The following is a 17,136-nucleotide window of genomic DNA, read 5'->3' on the forward strand; positions in this document are numbered from 1 at the left end:
GTATGCATTAATAGCTGCAACAGGCTCAGCAGAAGCAAATATCTTTGTTTAGATTATTGTTTACCAATGTACATACAGGTAGAAGGATGTGTATAGATGCTGAGTCCCCACCAAGGCGTTTACTGCTCAGCCTCATGCCTGCCCTTCCAAGCAGGCGCTAGAACCCTAACCCCGTATTCCTCAGATTCCTTTATCGGAAGGCTTCTGATTTAGACTCCACCAGTGAGAGGCACTTATGCAAGATTTAGAGGCAGAAAGGAGAAACAATGATGGTGTCCAGCAGCAGCTGGCAGACCAGGGTGTGCAGCAGACGGCGAGCCTGCAGCAGCTTCCCAGAGGCTCCTGGGGACACTCGCTTTAAGGCTGCCAGCAACTAAGGTCACCTGAAGCGCTGTCCTGCACATGGAGCACTTTGTGACTTTCTCAAAGTCAGAAGCAGTTCTCTTTGACCTTCACTACCCAAGCCTTCCAACGGCTTTGTAAGCATTTTAGTTGATTTGCTTTATTAAATCTGTTCTGGCTAAAATATACAGGGTGGTTTGTTTTCCTGACTGATACAGACGGGTAGGATTTCATCCAGTGGAGACTAGAGCGGGAAAGAGAAGCAGGACACAGTGTATGAAGGATAAAATGGAAAACAAAGTTGAACAAGTGGATCAGAACTACACTAAGTAGGGTCTGGGAGGAGATAAATAATAAACAAAGATGGATGGCTGAACTGAGGCAGGAAGATCAGGTCACACGGGGCCTCGGAGGCCGCTGTAAGAACTACTGAGGCTTTAATGCTGAGTGAGATGGGAACCCCACCCGGCAGGCTCTGAGTAAGACAGTGACGCGACCTGATGTCTTCAGCTGCCGTGTAGGAAACAGTAGAGGATGACAAGAGTGCGAACCAGAAAAGCAGTTAGGAGATCACTGAAATAATAAAAGTGACATATGACAGTTATTGGACCAAGGTATAGCAGTATAATTGGTGAAAAGTAGTTGCATTCTGGGTACAGTTTGAAAAGACTTGCTCATGAAATAGATAGGGGAGGGTAAAAAAAAGCAGAAGAGTAAATATGACTCCCAAGTTTTTGGCCTGAGCAACGGAAAGGATAGAACTGCCATTAACTGACAAAGACTGAGGAGAAAAGATTTAGGAGAGGAAAAAGGGAATTCAGGTTTTGGCATGTTACGGTTAAGATGCCTCTTACAAGATGCCTATCACATGTGCAAACTGATGTGCCCAGTCAGAAGTGACAGAGCCTAGACAGGCTTCAGAGAGTTAGACGGGAAGTAGCTGCAGGCTACAGATTCAGAATTAGTTAGTTTACATATGAAAGGCGAGCTCTGGTTATCTGGGCAAAATGTGGTTATCTTTAGGAATTAGTGAGCCCTGGGAGGGGCAGTTTCTCCCCAGGTCTGTAAGGCCCCCAAATGCCAGATCATCAAGAATACAGAAAATAAGAAATACAGTTAATAGAACTGGCCCTGTAATGAATGGACGCCAAACAGACGAAGAATCTAAGAAAGCAGAACAAATACATACAATAGAAATCCACAGGCTGATTCTAAAATTTATATGGAAATACAAAGGACCCAGAAGAGTGAAAACAATCTTGGAAATAAAGAGAAACAAGACAGAGAACTTATACTGAATGATGCCAGACTTATTACAAAGCTTCAGTAACCAAGACAACACAGTGGTATTGTCCTAAGGATAGACAAACACAACAACAGACAAAAAAACAGGAGTCCAGACATCAGCCTACCAATAAACAGTTGACCGATTTTCTACAAAGGCCTAAAAGAAATTCACTGGTGAAAGGACAGTCTTTTACAACAACTGGTGCTAAAACTCCTGAATATCCATATGTGGGGGCAAAGGGCAAGAAGGAACAAATCTTTACCTCCCAGCATTCATAAATATCAATCCAAGATGAATCAAAGACTTAAACATAAAGTTAAAACTATATGTGAAGTTTCCAGAAAGATATACAGAATATCTTTGTGACCTTGAAGGTGGCAAAGAGTTCTTAATATTGTGGATGAAAAGGGGGTTCTACAGAAAGTGACCTCACAGGGCAATATGATCATAAATCCCTAACTGGGCAGGTTATGGTGGGTAGTCATGCCCCAGGCACGTAACTTCTTCAGTAAAAGTTACTGTTTTGCCATAAGCAGTCCTGTCCATCGTTTCTGTGCATCTAGGTTAACACATCTTTGAAATAAGTGTAACCACCTTCAAATGAGCACACAATCTTGTTATCCTATAATCCAATCCCCACCTTGCTTTCTCCACTTTCATGTAATCTTCCTTAATTTCCCTCCTTAATTCTAAATGTATCAAAGAAACTGCAAACTGCCATTCTGGGAAGCATTTTTCTCAGTCTGTTGAGATCTTGCTTCCAGGCATATCCTCTGTTTGGCTCAAATAAATTTTTAGAAAAATTCTCTAAAGGTTTGGACATTCTTATGTCGACAATATACAAAAAACACTAACCATAAAAGAAAAAACGGATAAACTGAACTTTAATCAAATTAAAAACTTTAAAGATACCATTAGAGAGATAAAAAAGAAAGCCATAGACTAGGAAAAGATGTTCACAATGCACACCAGGCAAACGACTCATATCCACAATCTATAATGAGCTATAAATCAATAAGGTGAAGGCAAACAACAGAATTTGGGCAAAAAAGTGGAACAGAGACTTCATAAATATGAATGAACAACATGCACATGAAAAGGTACTGCTCATCACCCAGTCGTCAGCAAAATGCCCATTAAAACCACAATGCTACTACTTCATGCTAACTAGAATGGCTAAAACTAAAAAGACTTGCAACACCTGGAACTTTTATAAATTGTTGATGTAAGTATAAAACAGTACCACACTGAAAGGAGATTGGGAGTTTCTTATAAAAGTAAACATATATCTAGTGATTCCACTCCTAGGTATGGACCCAAGGAACTTAAAACATGTTCGCAAAAAAGCACTGTATAATACAAGAATGTTCATAGCAGTTTTATTCATAATAGTCAAAACCTGAAAAGCATCCCAAATGTCTATCAACAGATTAAAAACTGTGGTATGTTCATACTATTGAAGAGCACTTAGCAATAAAAAAGAATGACTTAGTGATACATCTCAGAAACATTATGTTGAGTTTAAGAAGTCCCTTGTGAAAAACTACGCATTATATGATTCCATTCATATGAAGTTCTAGAACAGGTAAAACTAAATGACACTGAGCAACCGGAACAACTGTTGCCTGGCTGTGGGGGGAGGGGTACTGACTAGAAATAGGCACAAGTAAACTTATGAGGTGAGGAAAATAGTCTATACCTTAATTCAAGTGGTAGATAAAGGTTTTTACATCCATCAAAATTTGCTGAACTCATTTAACAAATACATTCAAAATCACTACATTTTATTAAATGTAAATTATACCTTTAAAATGGTAAAATTCATTGATTGTATAGAATAGCCACACGAATATTGCATAAAAACAAATACCTTTGTCCACCTGCAAAGCTTCACCCCAGAGTGGCTCCCAATCAACTGATAACCTGAATGGAAAAACAGGGAACACAAAATAGAATTGATTCAAAGCCTCATATCAAAAGGTGCTTATTAAAAAAAAAAAAAAAAAAAGGTGCTTATAAAACTAGCAAAATCTTTTTTTTTTTTTTTTTTTGCTTAAATAATGGTAGGCAACCCAGTGGAAAAATATTATACATTTAATTCACCAGAACGATAAAACAATTTAAAATGTATATGCATCTAATAACATACATTGAAAATACATAAAGAAACAAGAGGCTAATCTAAAATCATAGATTTTAGCACCTCTCAGCATCTAACAGATTTCATAGACCAAAACTCAGTAGAACCTCACATCTGAGTGAAACTGGAAACTTGATCAAGGACACACAGCACTGACTCAGCAACTACAGAACGCACGTGCTCTTCAAAGAGGCAGGAACATTTATAAAAATGAGCTATACGCTGGGCCATAATGCAAAAGCAAGGAACAATATGTTTCAAATGGATGACTGGGGAACTCTCATCAGTAATCTTTGAAAAAAGATGGAAGAATCAGGGCAACAGGAGATTAAAATAAAGAAATATTGCCCAAAAAAAAAAAAAGGTGAGAAAATCAAATTCTAGGAACTACAACCTAACATGAATCTCAGCACCACTCTACAACCTACCATTTAAAATTTTTGCCACATAAGACATGAAAAGCATGGAAAAGCCATGCCAAAGCAACCATATTTCCTTTTTTTTTAAACAAACTTGTAGAGCAAACAAGTAGAATATTCTGATTTCAGGAAGCATTAACAAAGCTTCTCATGAGGCTTCAAGTAATAAGTCATAATTATCTTGAGTCCCTTGCACAAAAAGACTCTTCACTTGCAAACAAATGATGCAAAAGGAGAAATATAGTCTGGATGGCATAAGTAGATCAGGGGCTGGTGAAACATCCCCATTCAGTGTGATGATTAATGGAACAATGTCAATTTGGATTACAAGACTCTAGTGGCAACATTACAGGGCTTTGTCTTTTATCCTCTTCCACATTTATGTAAATATGCTGCATATAAATAAACAAAGCACTGCTTATCTAGCTGAAGATGAACTGAGTCCAATTGAATAGCTAATCTCAGATACAGAAGAAACATTTAAAAGATCCCCAGAGAAAATTCTAGTTCTTCTTTTGGATTCGGACATTGTATGTGTTGTTCATATCACTATCACAGAAATCATATTCAATTATGTTAGTTCTTTATATCGTTCTGTCCCAATATACGTAGGGTTCTACAAAATTTTGCATTTAGGTAGGAATGAAAAAAACTGCACAGTACAGGAAGGAGAGGCCTGTAGCTGACCACAACGCCAAGATAAGCCAACAGTATGCAGTTGCTGAAAATAATAGTGCAGAATTCTGCCTCTAACCAAGATGGAGTAATAGATGGTTTACTCTCCCACCTGAAAAAACAAAAAATGGACAAAATATATTGAACAACAGTTTTCAAGACTGAAGCATCAGGAAACAAAGGAGGTGATCCAAGAGAGATGGGACCCAAACGAGGTGAGCCCTCCTGTTACCCGCACTCACTGCCTGGAAAGTTTCCAGGCTCTGTAGCTGGGAGAGGCAGCCCGCATAAAGGCTGATGTTCTGGCTGAGTGGAGGACATGAAAGCAGGGGTCTGAGGAGCCCCTGTGGCAAGAGTTAGCAGGACTAAGTACCAGGGAGACCAACACTACACAGAGATTGAACTCAAGAGTCTGCAGATGGTTTCTATAAGTATTTCCTTGAGACTGGTTAGTGTGCATATGAGAGAAAACTACCCACAAATGGGAAAGAACAATCTGAAAGGATCAGAGGTATGCCTGGCACTCGCATGCAGCTGGGAACTGTCTGTTCCTGCCAATCAGACAGGAAAAGATTCACAAGGCACTCCTGTGTAGAAGTGTTTTGCATCAAAAGTGGGAAATAATTAGCTATATACTCAGCTGGCTCTGGTCTCACCTAACAAGTCATAAAAGATTAAGAGGCTCAAAACTGTTTCCAAGTAACTTCTCTTAGTCCCAGAACAAGGCTCAAGAATATCATAGGAATACAAAAATATCTAGCACCCAATAAGGTAAAATTAGATCTAGCATTCAATCAGATTACCTAGCATGTATGTACATAGATAGGAAAATATGACCAAAAAATAAAGAAAATAATCCAGCAACCAACACTGAACCAGAAATGACCCATAGGTTAGCAGATTAGCACATTAAAACAGTTATAACTGTGTTCAGGCTCAAAACGTTAAGAGACATGGAAGATATAAAATGACCCAAACTGAACTTCTAGAGATGAAAACTACAATGTCTAAGCCAAAAAATGCACTGGATAGAATTAACAGAAGATAACACATTAGAGAAGAAACGATTACTAAATTAAACTTGGAGAAACTGCAATAAAGACGATTCTAAAATGAAAAGCAGGACCAAAAAAAATAATTTGAAAAATTAAAAGAGCATTCAAGTGGACTATTATACATATAATAGGAATCCCTAAAGAAAAGTAAAGAAGGGTTGACAGAAAAATATTTGAAGAATAATGGCCAAAGTGTGTCCAAATTTGATTAAAACTGTAAATCCCAGAACCAAGAAGTTCAACAAACCCAGAGTAAAAGAAACATAAAGAAAACTACATTCAGATGCATTATAATTAAATTGCTCAAAATCAGTAATTAAGAGAAAATCTTAAAAGCAGCTGGGGGTGAAAAACATTACATTCAAAGGAACAAACCAAAGATGATCAAAGAGTTCTCATCAGAAGTAATGCAAACAAACAGTGGAACGTGATTGAAAAAAGCTGTCAATCTACAATTCATCCATCAAAAAATATCCTTCAAAAATGAGGTAAAATAAAGCCTTTTTCAGATATACAAAAGCTAACATAATTTATCACCAACTAACCCACACTACAAGAAAAGTCCCTCAGGCAAAAGGAAAAGGCTGCCTACCAAGAGAGAATGCAAGAACACAAAGGAGTGAAAAGCACCAAACTGTTAACTACATGAGTGAATATATAAGATTTTTTTTCTAATTATTTAAATGTTTAACAGATAATGGAATAAACCAAAGTAAATAATAACAATGCAGTATAGGGTTTATAACATATATAAAAAGTAAGACGTATACTAGCAATTGTAGATAGGTTGAGGAGGAGAAAATAGAAGTATACTGTTGAAGGTTGTTCTATACATGAAGTGGTATAACACCACTCAAAGACTTACTGTGACATGATAAAGAGATATACTAAATTACTAAAACCTTGAGCAAGTGCTAAATAACAAAATAGTACAATAGTTAATAAGCCAACAAAGGATATAAAATAGAATTATAAAAAAATTAATCTAGAGGTGAAGGTCCAAGATGGTGGATTAGGTAAACACTGTGCCTGCTGCCTCCCAGGATCACACCAAAATAACAAATAAATTATACAACAATCGACCTCAAGAATCATCTAAAGACTAGCTGAACAGAACCCCTATAACTAAGGATATAAAGAAGAGGCCACATCCAAACTGCAAAAAAAATAATCTAAAAGAAGGCAGAAAAACTGGAAAAGGAAAATCAAAGAACACAAAACAAGCAGAAAACAAATAGCAAGATGACAAATTTAAACCTACCATAAAATCAATCACTTTAAATAGTCTATATAGCCTAATAAAAAGACAGATTTTATATATGTAACAGTATTTACATATAATATTTATAAACTTATATATATTATATGTGTATATAATATCTGTCTCCTCTAACACGCTGACGGTTCCTTGAAGGAGCTACTGTGTCTTGTATTTCTCAGCATTGCCATAACTGTCACATAAAAGGTTCTCAATAAATAGACAGGGAGAGAAGTCAATTTTCTGACTCCTAATTCACCTCTTTCTTCTACAGAAAACCCATATTATTTGTACATTCAACTACAGCCTCCTTAATAAGATATGACCACAAAAAATCCAGATATACTTGAACATAAAATACTTCTAATTAATCCAGCGTAATATCAGTGTAAGTTTTTTCCGCATTTAATAATTTTCCCTTAATAAACAGTGATTTGTAAAGAAGCCAGTGATGGCACTTTCTGTTTGTATCTCTGAGCCACACTGAGGCTAAGAGCCTAGAAACCAAGCAAAGAGGACCGTGCTGGCCCAGGCACAGGAATGAGGCAGTGACACCTTAGCTGGCTAAACCTGACTCCCTAACACGCTGCTGGGCCACCTGGAAAAGGACTGCATCACCCACTTTCCTCTTGGCAAGCCCTAGTTCATGCTTCCTGCCATAGGCTTCACCTAGAACGCTGAAGAGTATGGGTTATAACAACAATTCCTGAGATTCTCACCTTGCTTAGTAAGGGCCTCTCGGAGAGCGGGAGTTATCATAGCTCTTCTTTCACTGGCTTCATTTGTTACCTCATTCCCAAACAAACCAGCTTTTTCTTCCTGCTGCACCTTTGCTCTCTGTATTAAAATAAAAAGAATGAGATCCAAAAATGGCAACATTCAGCAATCATGAAAATATTACCACATATAATATACTACAGACACAGGGATTTCAATATGAGATTAAAGGCAACAAAACTCATAACCCACTTAAACAGTAAAATCTCTAAGTAAATACTGAAAATAATCTATACTTTTTATAAAGTATCTGCTCTATGAAACCATGTAATGTATACTAAATTATGCAAAAATTCTCATATTAAATAAACAAAAATATCACTAATTTTTGCCATTTTGATTTAATCTTTGTGGATAATAGAGGTATGCCAATCAAATCAATCAGACGATATTATAATTAGTAAGGAAGGTACTATTATCTGAAGTCTTAATGAAAACACCAAAAAGTAATTGTGATTTTTGTTAACAATTTAATTGCAATTATACAGTTCCCTTTATTCCCAATAAATGTGTAAATTCCTGGAAAAAATGGCAAAGTGCAATGAAAATAACAGCATAATGATGAACACGTAGCACGGACACAAAGGCTCATCACGAACCACGACCCACACCCTGTTCTCGCTAAAGCGATCACAGCTCCAGTCAGGCAGTGACCTAAAGAGTCGTTTTTATTTTTCAAGCCAGAGTCTTTTTTATTTTTCAAAGAAAATAAGTACATACTCAAACACATACACCCACAAAACATAAATCAATAATCACTGATCTAGATGTGAAATATTTTAGCACGCTGAGTACAAAAAGCTGCATAACTTCAGCAAGTTACATCTCTGAATTTCAATTTCCTCATCTGAAAAAGGGGGAAAGTAATTATCTATGGAGCAGGGATGTGCTGAAGATTAAATGAAAGAAAAATAGCCTGGCACAATGCCTGATACATAATAGGAGTTCAAAAAGTTATAGCTACTGCTGGTTATTACATCTGCAAACCCCAAACACAAGTCAAAAAAGTGCTCTGGGCTGCCCCCAGATGAACATCTGCCTCGAGACCACTACCCCACCTGCTGACCTAGTGACTTCTTTTGGAAGATCCATGGGGGAAACCTGTCTTCAGCAATAGAAAAAAATCTGAAGGATAAAACTGTGTTTCCTTTTGACCTTGACTGCTAGAAAATTCTGCAGCGCACCTCTGATCACTGAATAAGGTCTTGCATCACGCCGTCTGGCACTTCTTGTACATGGTTTCATATTATAAGACGGCCATCATTCACATTTTGCACTGATTTCTTCCTCTTTTTCAACCTTATTATTAATATATGTATATATATATGTATTTTAAGTTATCTCAACATCTTTTTTGGAAGACAGTAGAGGTCTAATTAACATTTTTTTAAAGATTTTATTGGGGAAGGAGAACAGGACTTTATTGGGGAACAGTGTGTACTTCCAGGATTTTTTTTTTTTCCCAAGTCAAGTTGTTGTCCTTTCAATCTTAGTTGTGGAGGGCACGGCTCAGCTCCAGGTCCAGTTGTCGTTGCTAGTTGCAGGGGGCACAGCCCACCATCCCTTGTGGGAGTCGAACCGGTAACCTGGTGGTTGAAAGCCCACTGGCCCATGTGGGAATTGAACCAACAGCCTTCAGAGTCAGGAGCATGGAGCTCCAACCGCCTGAGCCACCGGGCCAGCCCGCTAATTAATATTTTTGAAACAACACACAAAGTCTGCGTTACACTTTAGAAGAAACACTCATCAGCTGCAGAAATTCAGAACAATATACTTTGGCAGCAGCCCTACCACCAAGACCCAGACTGCCCGTAGGGCCTGTCCATTTTCAGAGTCCAGCCCCCAGTGAATCAGTGAGCAGACTCACAGTAATATCCTTTCTACCTAAACATGAACACACCTCACAGATGACATCATGTCTGAGATCTGCATCACACTTGTGTAGGCCTGTCCACTTTTGAACCTTGGCACTAGGTGACAGGGATCGATCACTGTATCATTCGGCTACTTCTGTGAACATTCAAAGTTCTCTCCACATAAAATGCAAAACAGATTTTTAAAAAATTTTTTTAACAAAAAAGGGAAACCGTTGGAATTTGGAGTTAACTTCTCTACTTTCTCTCTAACTTTAGAACTTGCTCTGAAATAGGAAGTCAGTGAAAAAGCACTTCCGAGTCAAATGGACCAGATGAGAAACATAAACCCAGTTAGTTCTACCCGTCCTAGAAGTTAGCATTGCAAATTACTGAACATAATCAAAATACAAAGTTAATGAACAATTTTGCCTGTGTTAACAGTTCTCAGCTACACATTTTACGATGAAACTGAAAAAACTTATAAACAAACATCAATCATTTGTTCTTATCTATTATAAAAGTAATTAGTTTAAACTAGGCATTTTATAAAAAATTAAAAGGTTCCAGTTATTATTTTAAGATATTTAAAAATAAAAGAATCCTTTGGCTTTTTTAGAAGTTTATTTCAGACCTAAAATCAAAGAAGTAAGCTTGAAAAGGAAGTCTTGTGATTGAGCAGAATAAACTAACCTTGACCTTGAGAGCATTTAAACGTCTCTGAAGTAATTCCACAGCAAGTTGCTATAATTCCCTACTAATAATGCAAAAATTGATAGGTGGCAGTATTTATTCTCAAAAACCACTGTCACCACAAAACATCACCAGCTTATATGCTTCCCCAAAAGCCACACAATCTAAAACTGGACCCAGCCCATGACACTGGGCTCTAACCACTGTGATAAGAGCTCCACAGACACCCTCGTGTGGTTTAAAAAAAAAACACCTTCTGACCACTGTGAAATGCACATACTCTTAAAGGATGGCCATGGAACACTGTCCATGTCCCATCATCAGAGAAATTATTGTTACAAAGTGTGAGTGTAGCTACTTCAGATTCAATCATTTAGACACAAAGTCTCTATGGAAAGAGATCAGAGGCTATGATTAAGTCTTGAGCATTCAGGACAAACATTTATTATATCATTCTTTGCCTCTGTGGCAGTTTAGTCCTATCTTCCATGTGCAGCAGCAACTTCATTTCTGAAAAGAAATACACTGGTCCCTAACACTCCCTGAGGAAGTGCAAAGCACCATTCAAATTCTAATTCTAATCTCCTAGCTGCAGACATTGTTTACTATTTGCCTGGAATATAACAATATAACAACTACACAGGACATACGGATTTTTATGTTCTTATTGCTCTTTTATAGCCTAAGAAGAAACAAGTGAAGATCCCAGAATTGGTCAACCTTTATTCCTCCGTCTCCTGTAAGCCCCATTCGACAATGGGTGACCAAGTTCTAAAGCTTTAACTCCCAACTACTGGTTCTCTCCATCTGCAACATGGTTACTTTTGCCCAAAGCCCTGGTTTCTCCTAACCAACATGTACAACAGCCTGTCTCCAACCTGTGCTTCCTTCCACCCCTTCCCAACTCCCAAACCCAAAACACTTGCCTTGAAAGAAAACGCTTACCCTCTCCAAGCTGCTGTTTCCCCTCACGCAAAAAGAAAAGCCGATTATGACCTAACTTCCTAGGCATGTGGGAAAATGACTATATAGAAGTAAAAAGTTCTTTATAAACAGACAGGACTATATGAATCTTCTGTAATAATGGGAGCAAAAAGTGATACTAAAAAAAGACATTATACAATATTACCTAACTCATTTTTACACCATCATCCCACAAACCACAGTACCACCCCAAAATTGCCTAGGATAAAAACAAGGCAAAAAAGTGATTTGTCCAAGATCTTAAGGTAAAATGCCACCTAGTTGGATAAGTACCAAACAGGTGTTCAAACAAGCTTTTCATTACCACAGCACACATTTCTTCTGGGAAAAAAACAGTGTTTCTCATTGTCTGTTTAAGTGTTTCCTTGTTTATTTTATTGATCCTTGTTTACCATCAGATGATTCCCATTCTTAATCAATTCATGCAGAAAACTTTGGATACATAACCTCTAGATTCTCTAGAGGTCATTTCTAACAGTCAGCCTGTGTACGCCTGGACTGATGCCAGCACAGGGCAGGCGGGCAGTAAATGGCCAAATAAATGAATAAATGCCTCAGAACCATTACACAGCTGTTTCTAGCTCTAGAAAAGCAGATCTCACTTCTTTCAGTAACTGATTCGAGGTCTGGCAACTTTCAATATTAAAGTCTTCTCCAGGTCTAATTAAAACTCCTTCTGCTGCAATTTAACCCCACTTCTGCAGGTTCCTGTTTCTCTAATACAGGAATCAGCTATTTACACTCACTTGTCAGAGCTCAGTTTTTAAATGAGCAGTTTTCAACAGGATACAAAGCTTTTTGCGTACACTAGGTTTTAAGGATGCTTTTTGAACTTTTTGAAAAGCAGTTTCACCACGTGTGTCAAGAGCTTCAAAGTGGTTTTCTTCTGACCCAGTGATCCTATTTTGGATACCCTGACTTAAGGAAGTATTCCAGAATTCACTATCAAATGCTCCTGGCTGCATGGGCAAGAGATGAGTAGGCTGATTTAAAGGCAGTGTCCTGGGGTTGATTGAAGGGATGTCATCTTTTGTTTCTGGGTGAATTAAACACTGGAAGCATTAAAATAATTATGAAAGGAGAAGTAGCTTCAAGTTATTCCACTGCAGTACTATGCAACTTTATAATCGGAATTGGACACACTGAAATCCTTTTGTAAACTGATATGTTTCTCTGGTGAGTAATTACCAAGCATTCACCATTTATTTCCAACACTAATGATACTGATATCGCTGTTTGTCTGCTTAACTAAAACATGCTGTGGGGAGTATTTAGCAACATTTATTTACTGCAGAAAAAAAAAGTAGCAATCCCCTTTACATTTACAAATCGTAACATGAGAGAAACAGAAAATAAACAGCCTAAGAATTGTCAGACTCTTCCTGACTCCTTGTTCTGTACTCAAACTCTTCAACTTCCCTTCTCGGAATCACTTCTCCCCAGAGGAGGCAGCAAAGGGGTGTGAAACCAAGAGATGGAGTCTAGGCTTGACCCCGCCACTTACCAGACAGCCATCTGACTTTGGACAAATTGCTACACTGCTCTATGCCTGTTTCTTACCCTGTAAAATGGGAAAGGGGAGATGATAATGGTACGACTATCAGGTCATTCTGAGGGTTGAGTGAGATAATCCCATGTGTACTGTGATTTCTCCTCATACACTGGGACACCCTCTCTCCCCAGACCCCCAGCCCGCTCATCATTGAATCAGATGCACACACTGCTCCCCAATGCCTTTAGGATGAAGCTCACAGCCCCGGGACAAAGCATGCGAAGGCCTCCAGGACGCTGCCCATGCCTTCCTTCTCTACTTCCCCTCTCCACACACCCCCGCCCCCACTCAACTTTAGACATGCCAGACTGTTTAGTCCCCAGAATCCCATCCTCTCTGCACCTGCATCTGTCTTCCTAATTTTCCAATGTTTCAAACTCTAGCTCTCTTATTCTTAGACACCACTCCAACCTTCAAATTCTGTTCAGCCCTAGAATTACTGTCTTAGACCTTGCTACTGAGGGAGGGAGGTAGAATACCATGGTGGTTTACTAGTCCGACAAACCTAGACCATTTGAAGACATTTTCTTATACAATAATAGTTATCAAGTATATACTATATGGCAGACAAGAAAGTAAAGGCTTTAGATGGATGAACGTATTTAATCTTATAGATCCCAAGAAAGAAGATACCTACCAAGAAGGCCTCCTGGTGGCTAAGTGGGCTCAAGTTTAAAAGCAGAGCCCAGCAGCCGTTTCTAAACAGGGCTTCTCACGCAAGCCCTCACTTCAGGGAGAAGCTGCACTGAGCTGCCTGCCTGCAGTGTTCCTGCCGTCCGAGTCAACCCTTATAAAGAAGTACCTGGGACTGTTCAACAAATAGGATTGAGACTTTCTCTGTCCATCTGAAGCCACACAGCTATATCCTCATTAGCATCTTCACCAACTAACCAGAGCAGCTCCATTCTGACCAATCAGGACAGGGCTTAATGGACCAATATGAGGCAGGACAGATAGCCTAGGAAATTGACAACTCCCTCCAGGGTACAACGTGAGGGGCCTCACTGGTTACACAAGTAACAAGTGACTGTACGCAGCACCTGCAGCTGGAGAGAAACAAGAACAAGTTTCATCCAGCAAGACTCATCCCTATAACCGGGACCTGACTTTTAGCTTATTTTAATGTCATTATAATCTCATTTGCATTGCGGTTACTACACTCCCATCATATACCTGACTCCATGACTGTTCCAGGCAAACAAAATAAGGAAGAAAAAGCAGGAACGGAGTGTCCCATCTAGGGGGGAGGAGATGAATGCCCATGTCAATGGCACATCAACAATTCCCCACCCGGAAGGGATTAGAAACCCCTGACCGTGACTTCCTTGGCATCACTCGCTCGAGTTTGCCCACATTTTCCTCTCAAGTGTGTACTTTCATTTTCAATAAATCACTTTTGCTTTCCTGCATTTGTTTCGCTCTTGAAATTTTCCTTGCCAAGGACAAGAACCCAGTCACCAACGCTCCGGGGCAAGTCCTCTCTTGGATGTCCCCATGAGCCTCTGGTGACAAATCAAATGGCGAGGATTTGGAGTCATCATTTGCATGAGGACACATCGACCAGGGACCAGAGGCAGGGACTTCTCTCTGTATAAGTCAGCTCCCCACTGGCTAGGGGAGCGAGATTATCCTTTCCATGGAAGACTGAAGATTGCATTTCCCTGACTGGAGCTGAAACACCACAGAGGTCTTGCCAAGAATAGAGCGGGTAAGGCTCTCTAGCCGGAGCGTCCTGGCCTGAGGGCCGCCTCACAGCCATGCCAATGCATAATTGAATTGTAACACTCTTGAGCTGTTCCACAGCCATACTGTACCATGACTGAGCTGTTTGCACTGAATAAAGTTTCCTTCTTTACCACACCCCAAATTGGGTATTCCTGTTGGCAATGAATTGGCACCAGTGACCAATGGTCAACAGTCTTCATAACAACTATAGAAGGCAGTTGCTGTTATTATCTCCTACTTTAGAGATGAGAAAACTGAAGCACAGAGAGTGAGATAACTTGCCCACAGACATACAAGTTGAGACAGTATGAGTCCATGAAAAGTTAGTATTATTCACAAAGAGGTCGTCCTACAATAGGAGGACTTTGGCACAACCCTAGAACTGATGTTCTTAAGTTCTATAGCCTCCTCTACAGTGAACAACTCAGGCAATTTTGCGTGATGCATAACGATAATCAGGGAGAACGCAGCTCAAGAATATGTGTGAAGGAACCCCAAAGAAAATGCCAAAAACATGAAAAAGAAGAGCCAAGGAGTAATAACATCCATCACTGACTTTAGTATACTATATCCAGCATAAAATTAAAACTCAAGACATATTCGGAAACTGCGGTAACCTAACAATAATGAAAAACAAAAACTGGTGGTTTATTTTCATTTCACACTGTAGTAGAAAAAAACATACAAAGTCTGACAATTGAGTTCGCGAACTCATCCTAGAAAAAGTGCTACATACCTCATTGCTGAATATCACTACGGTCCTCTTCGAAGAATTCCCCTGGAAAGCTATGCACCGATGCCAGCACCTAGTCCACCCTTCAAAGCAATTTTAGAACTCCTTTTCTGGAATGGCCATCTGAGCTATCACCGCATTACCCTTGATGTCCTGAATATCACCAAAATGTCTTCCTTTCAATACTTCTTTTATCTTCAGGTAAAGAAAGAAGTCATTGGGGGCTATATCAGGTGAATAGGGAGGGTGTTCCAATATAGTTATTTGTTTACTAGCTAAAAACTCCCTCACAGACAGTGCCGTGTAAGCTGGTGTACTGTCCTGATGCAAGAGCCATGAGCTGTTGGCAAAAAGTTCAGGTCATCTAACTTTTTCACGCAGTCTTTTCAGCACTTCCAAATAGTAAACTTGGTTAACTATTTGTCCAGTTGGTATAAATTCATAATGAATAATCCCTCTGATATCAAAAAAGGTTAGCAACATCGTTTTGACTCTTGATTTGGACTGACGGAACTTTTGTGGTCATGGAGAATTGGCTGACTTCCATTGTGCACTTTGATGCTTTGTTTCAGGGTCGTATTAGTACACTCATGTTTCATCACCAGTGATAACACGGTCCAAAACATCGTCTTGCCTCTCCAAAAAGTTTTGGCAAACTTTGACTCTCCTTTGCTTTTGATCATTGGTGAGCTCCTTCGGGACCACTTTTGTACACACCTTTCTCAATGCCAAGATTTTCGGTGAAGATTTTCTTAACTGTTTCTCTATCGTTGTTTACTTGGTCTGCTATGCTTCTCACAGTCAACCGATTTTGATGCACAATTCGATGAATTTTTGCAATGTTCTCGTCAGTTCTGCTCATTAATGGCCACCCTGACCTGTCTTCATCAGTGACGTGTTCTCTCCCCTCAGAAAAACGCTTAATCCATTTGTACACTGCCATTTTCTTCATGGCATTATCCCCATAAATTTGGACTAACATGTCACCGATTTCACGTCCACTCTTGCCAAATTTAACATGAAATTTAATGTTTGTTCGTTACTCTAATTCAAGCTCAGACATTCTCACAACTGCACACAAAAATACGCAACAATAATAATGAACACCACTCAGCAAGACACTGCCACACGTCAACACAAACACAGTTGTGAGACATTGATATACCAAGGTTATGAAATCTTACCAAGCTGTTTGTACCGTGTTTTCCTAATAATAAGACCTAGCTGGACAATCACCTCAAATGCATCTTTTGGAGCAAAAATTAATTTATTTTACTATAGTAAAAAATTATTTCACTATAGTAAAAAATTAACTATTTTACTATAAGACTGGGTATAATATGATATAATATAATGTAATATAATATAATACTGGGTCTTATATTAATTTTTGCTCCAAAAGATGCATTAGAACTGATTGCCTAGCTAGGTCTTATTTTCAGAGAAACAGGGTACAGTGCTGCCAATATAAGCGCATGGTGGCAAGTTCGCGAATGTAACTGTCAGACCTCGTATATCTTTATCCCAGATTTAGTGGTTTTATGAGAGATTTTTTCATCAGAAAACTGAATTATCATAAACCCTGTGCTTAAAGCTCATAAAGTCCAAAATCATTTCAAAAACTACTTTACATAGCTGTCCA

General features: G+C 38.9%; 1 protein-coding gene across 3 annotated transcripts in view; it reads right to left on the bottom strand.

The window, feature by feature from the left end:
• Window positions 1-17,136, bottom strand: part of LOC117024741 (S-adenosyl-L-methionine-dependent tRNA 4-demethylwyosine synthase TYW1) — a 210,046-nt gene that overhangs the window by 160,285 nt on the left and 32,625 nt on the right. For all 3 annotated transcript variants that reach the window (XM_033110219.1, XM_033110217.1, XM_033110218.1), the window contains exons 8-9: window positions 7,897-8,014; window positions 3,501-3,553 (exon numbers count right to left, since the gene is read on the bottom strand). In XM_033110219.1, coding sequence (XP_032966110.1) covers window positions 3,501-3,553; window positions 7,897-8,014 — 171 coding nt within the window. The remainder of the gene's footprint in view (window positions 1-3,500; window positions 3,554-7,896; window positions 8,015-17,136) is intronic.

This window comes from Rhinolophus ferrumequinum, chromosome 7 (assembly GCF_004115265.2).
Source record: "Rhinolophus ferrumequinum isolate MPI-CBG mRhiFer1 chromosome 7, mRhiFer1_v1.p, whole genome shotgun sequence".
In the NCBI taxonomy this organism is placed as follows: Eukaryota; Metazoa; Chordata; class Mammalia; order Chiroptera; family Rhinolophidae; genus Rhinolophus; species Rhinolophus ferrumequinum.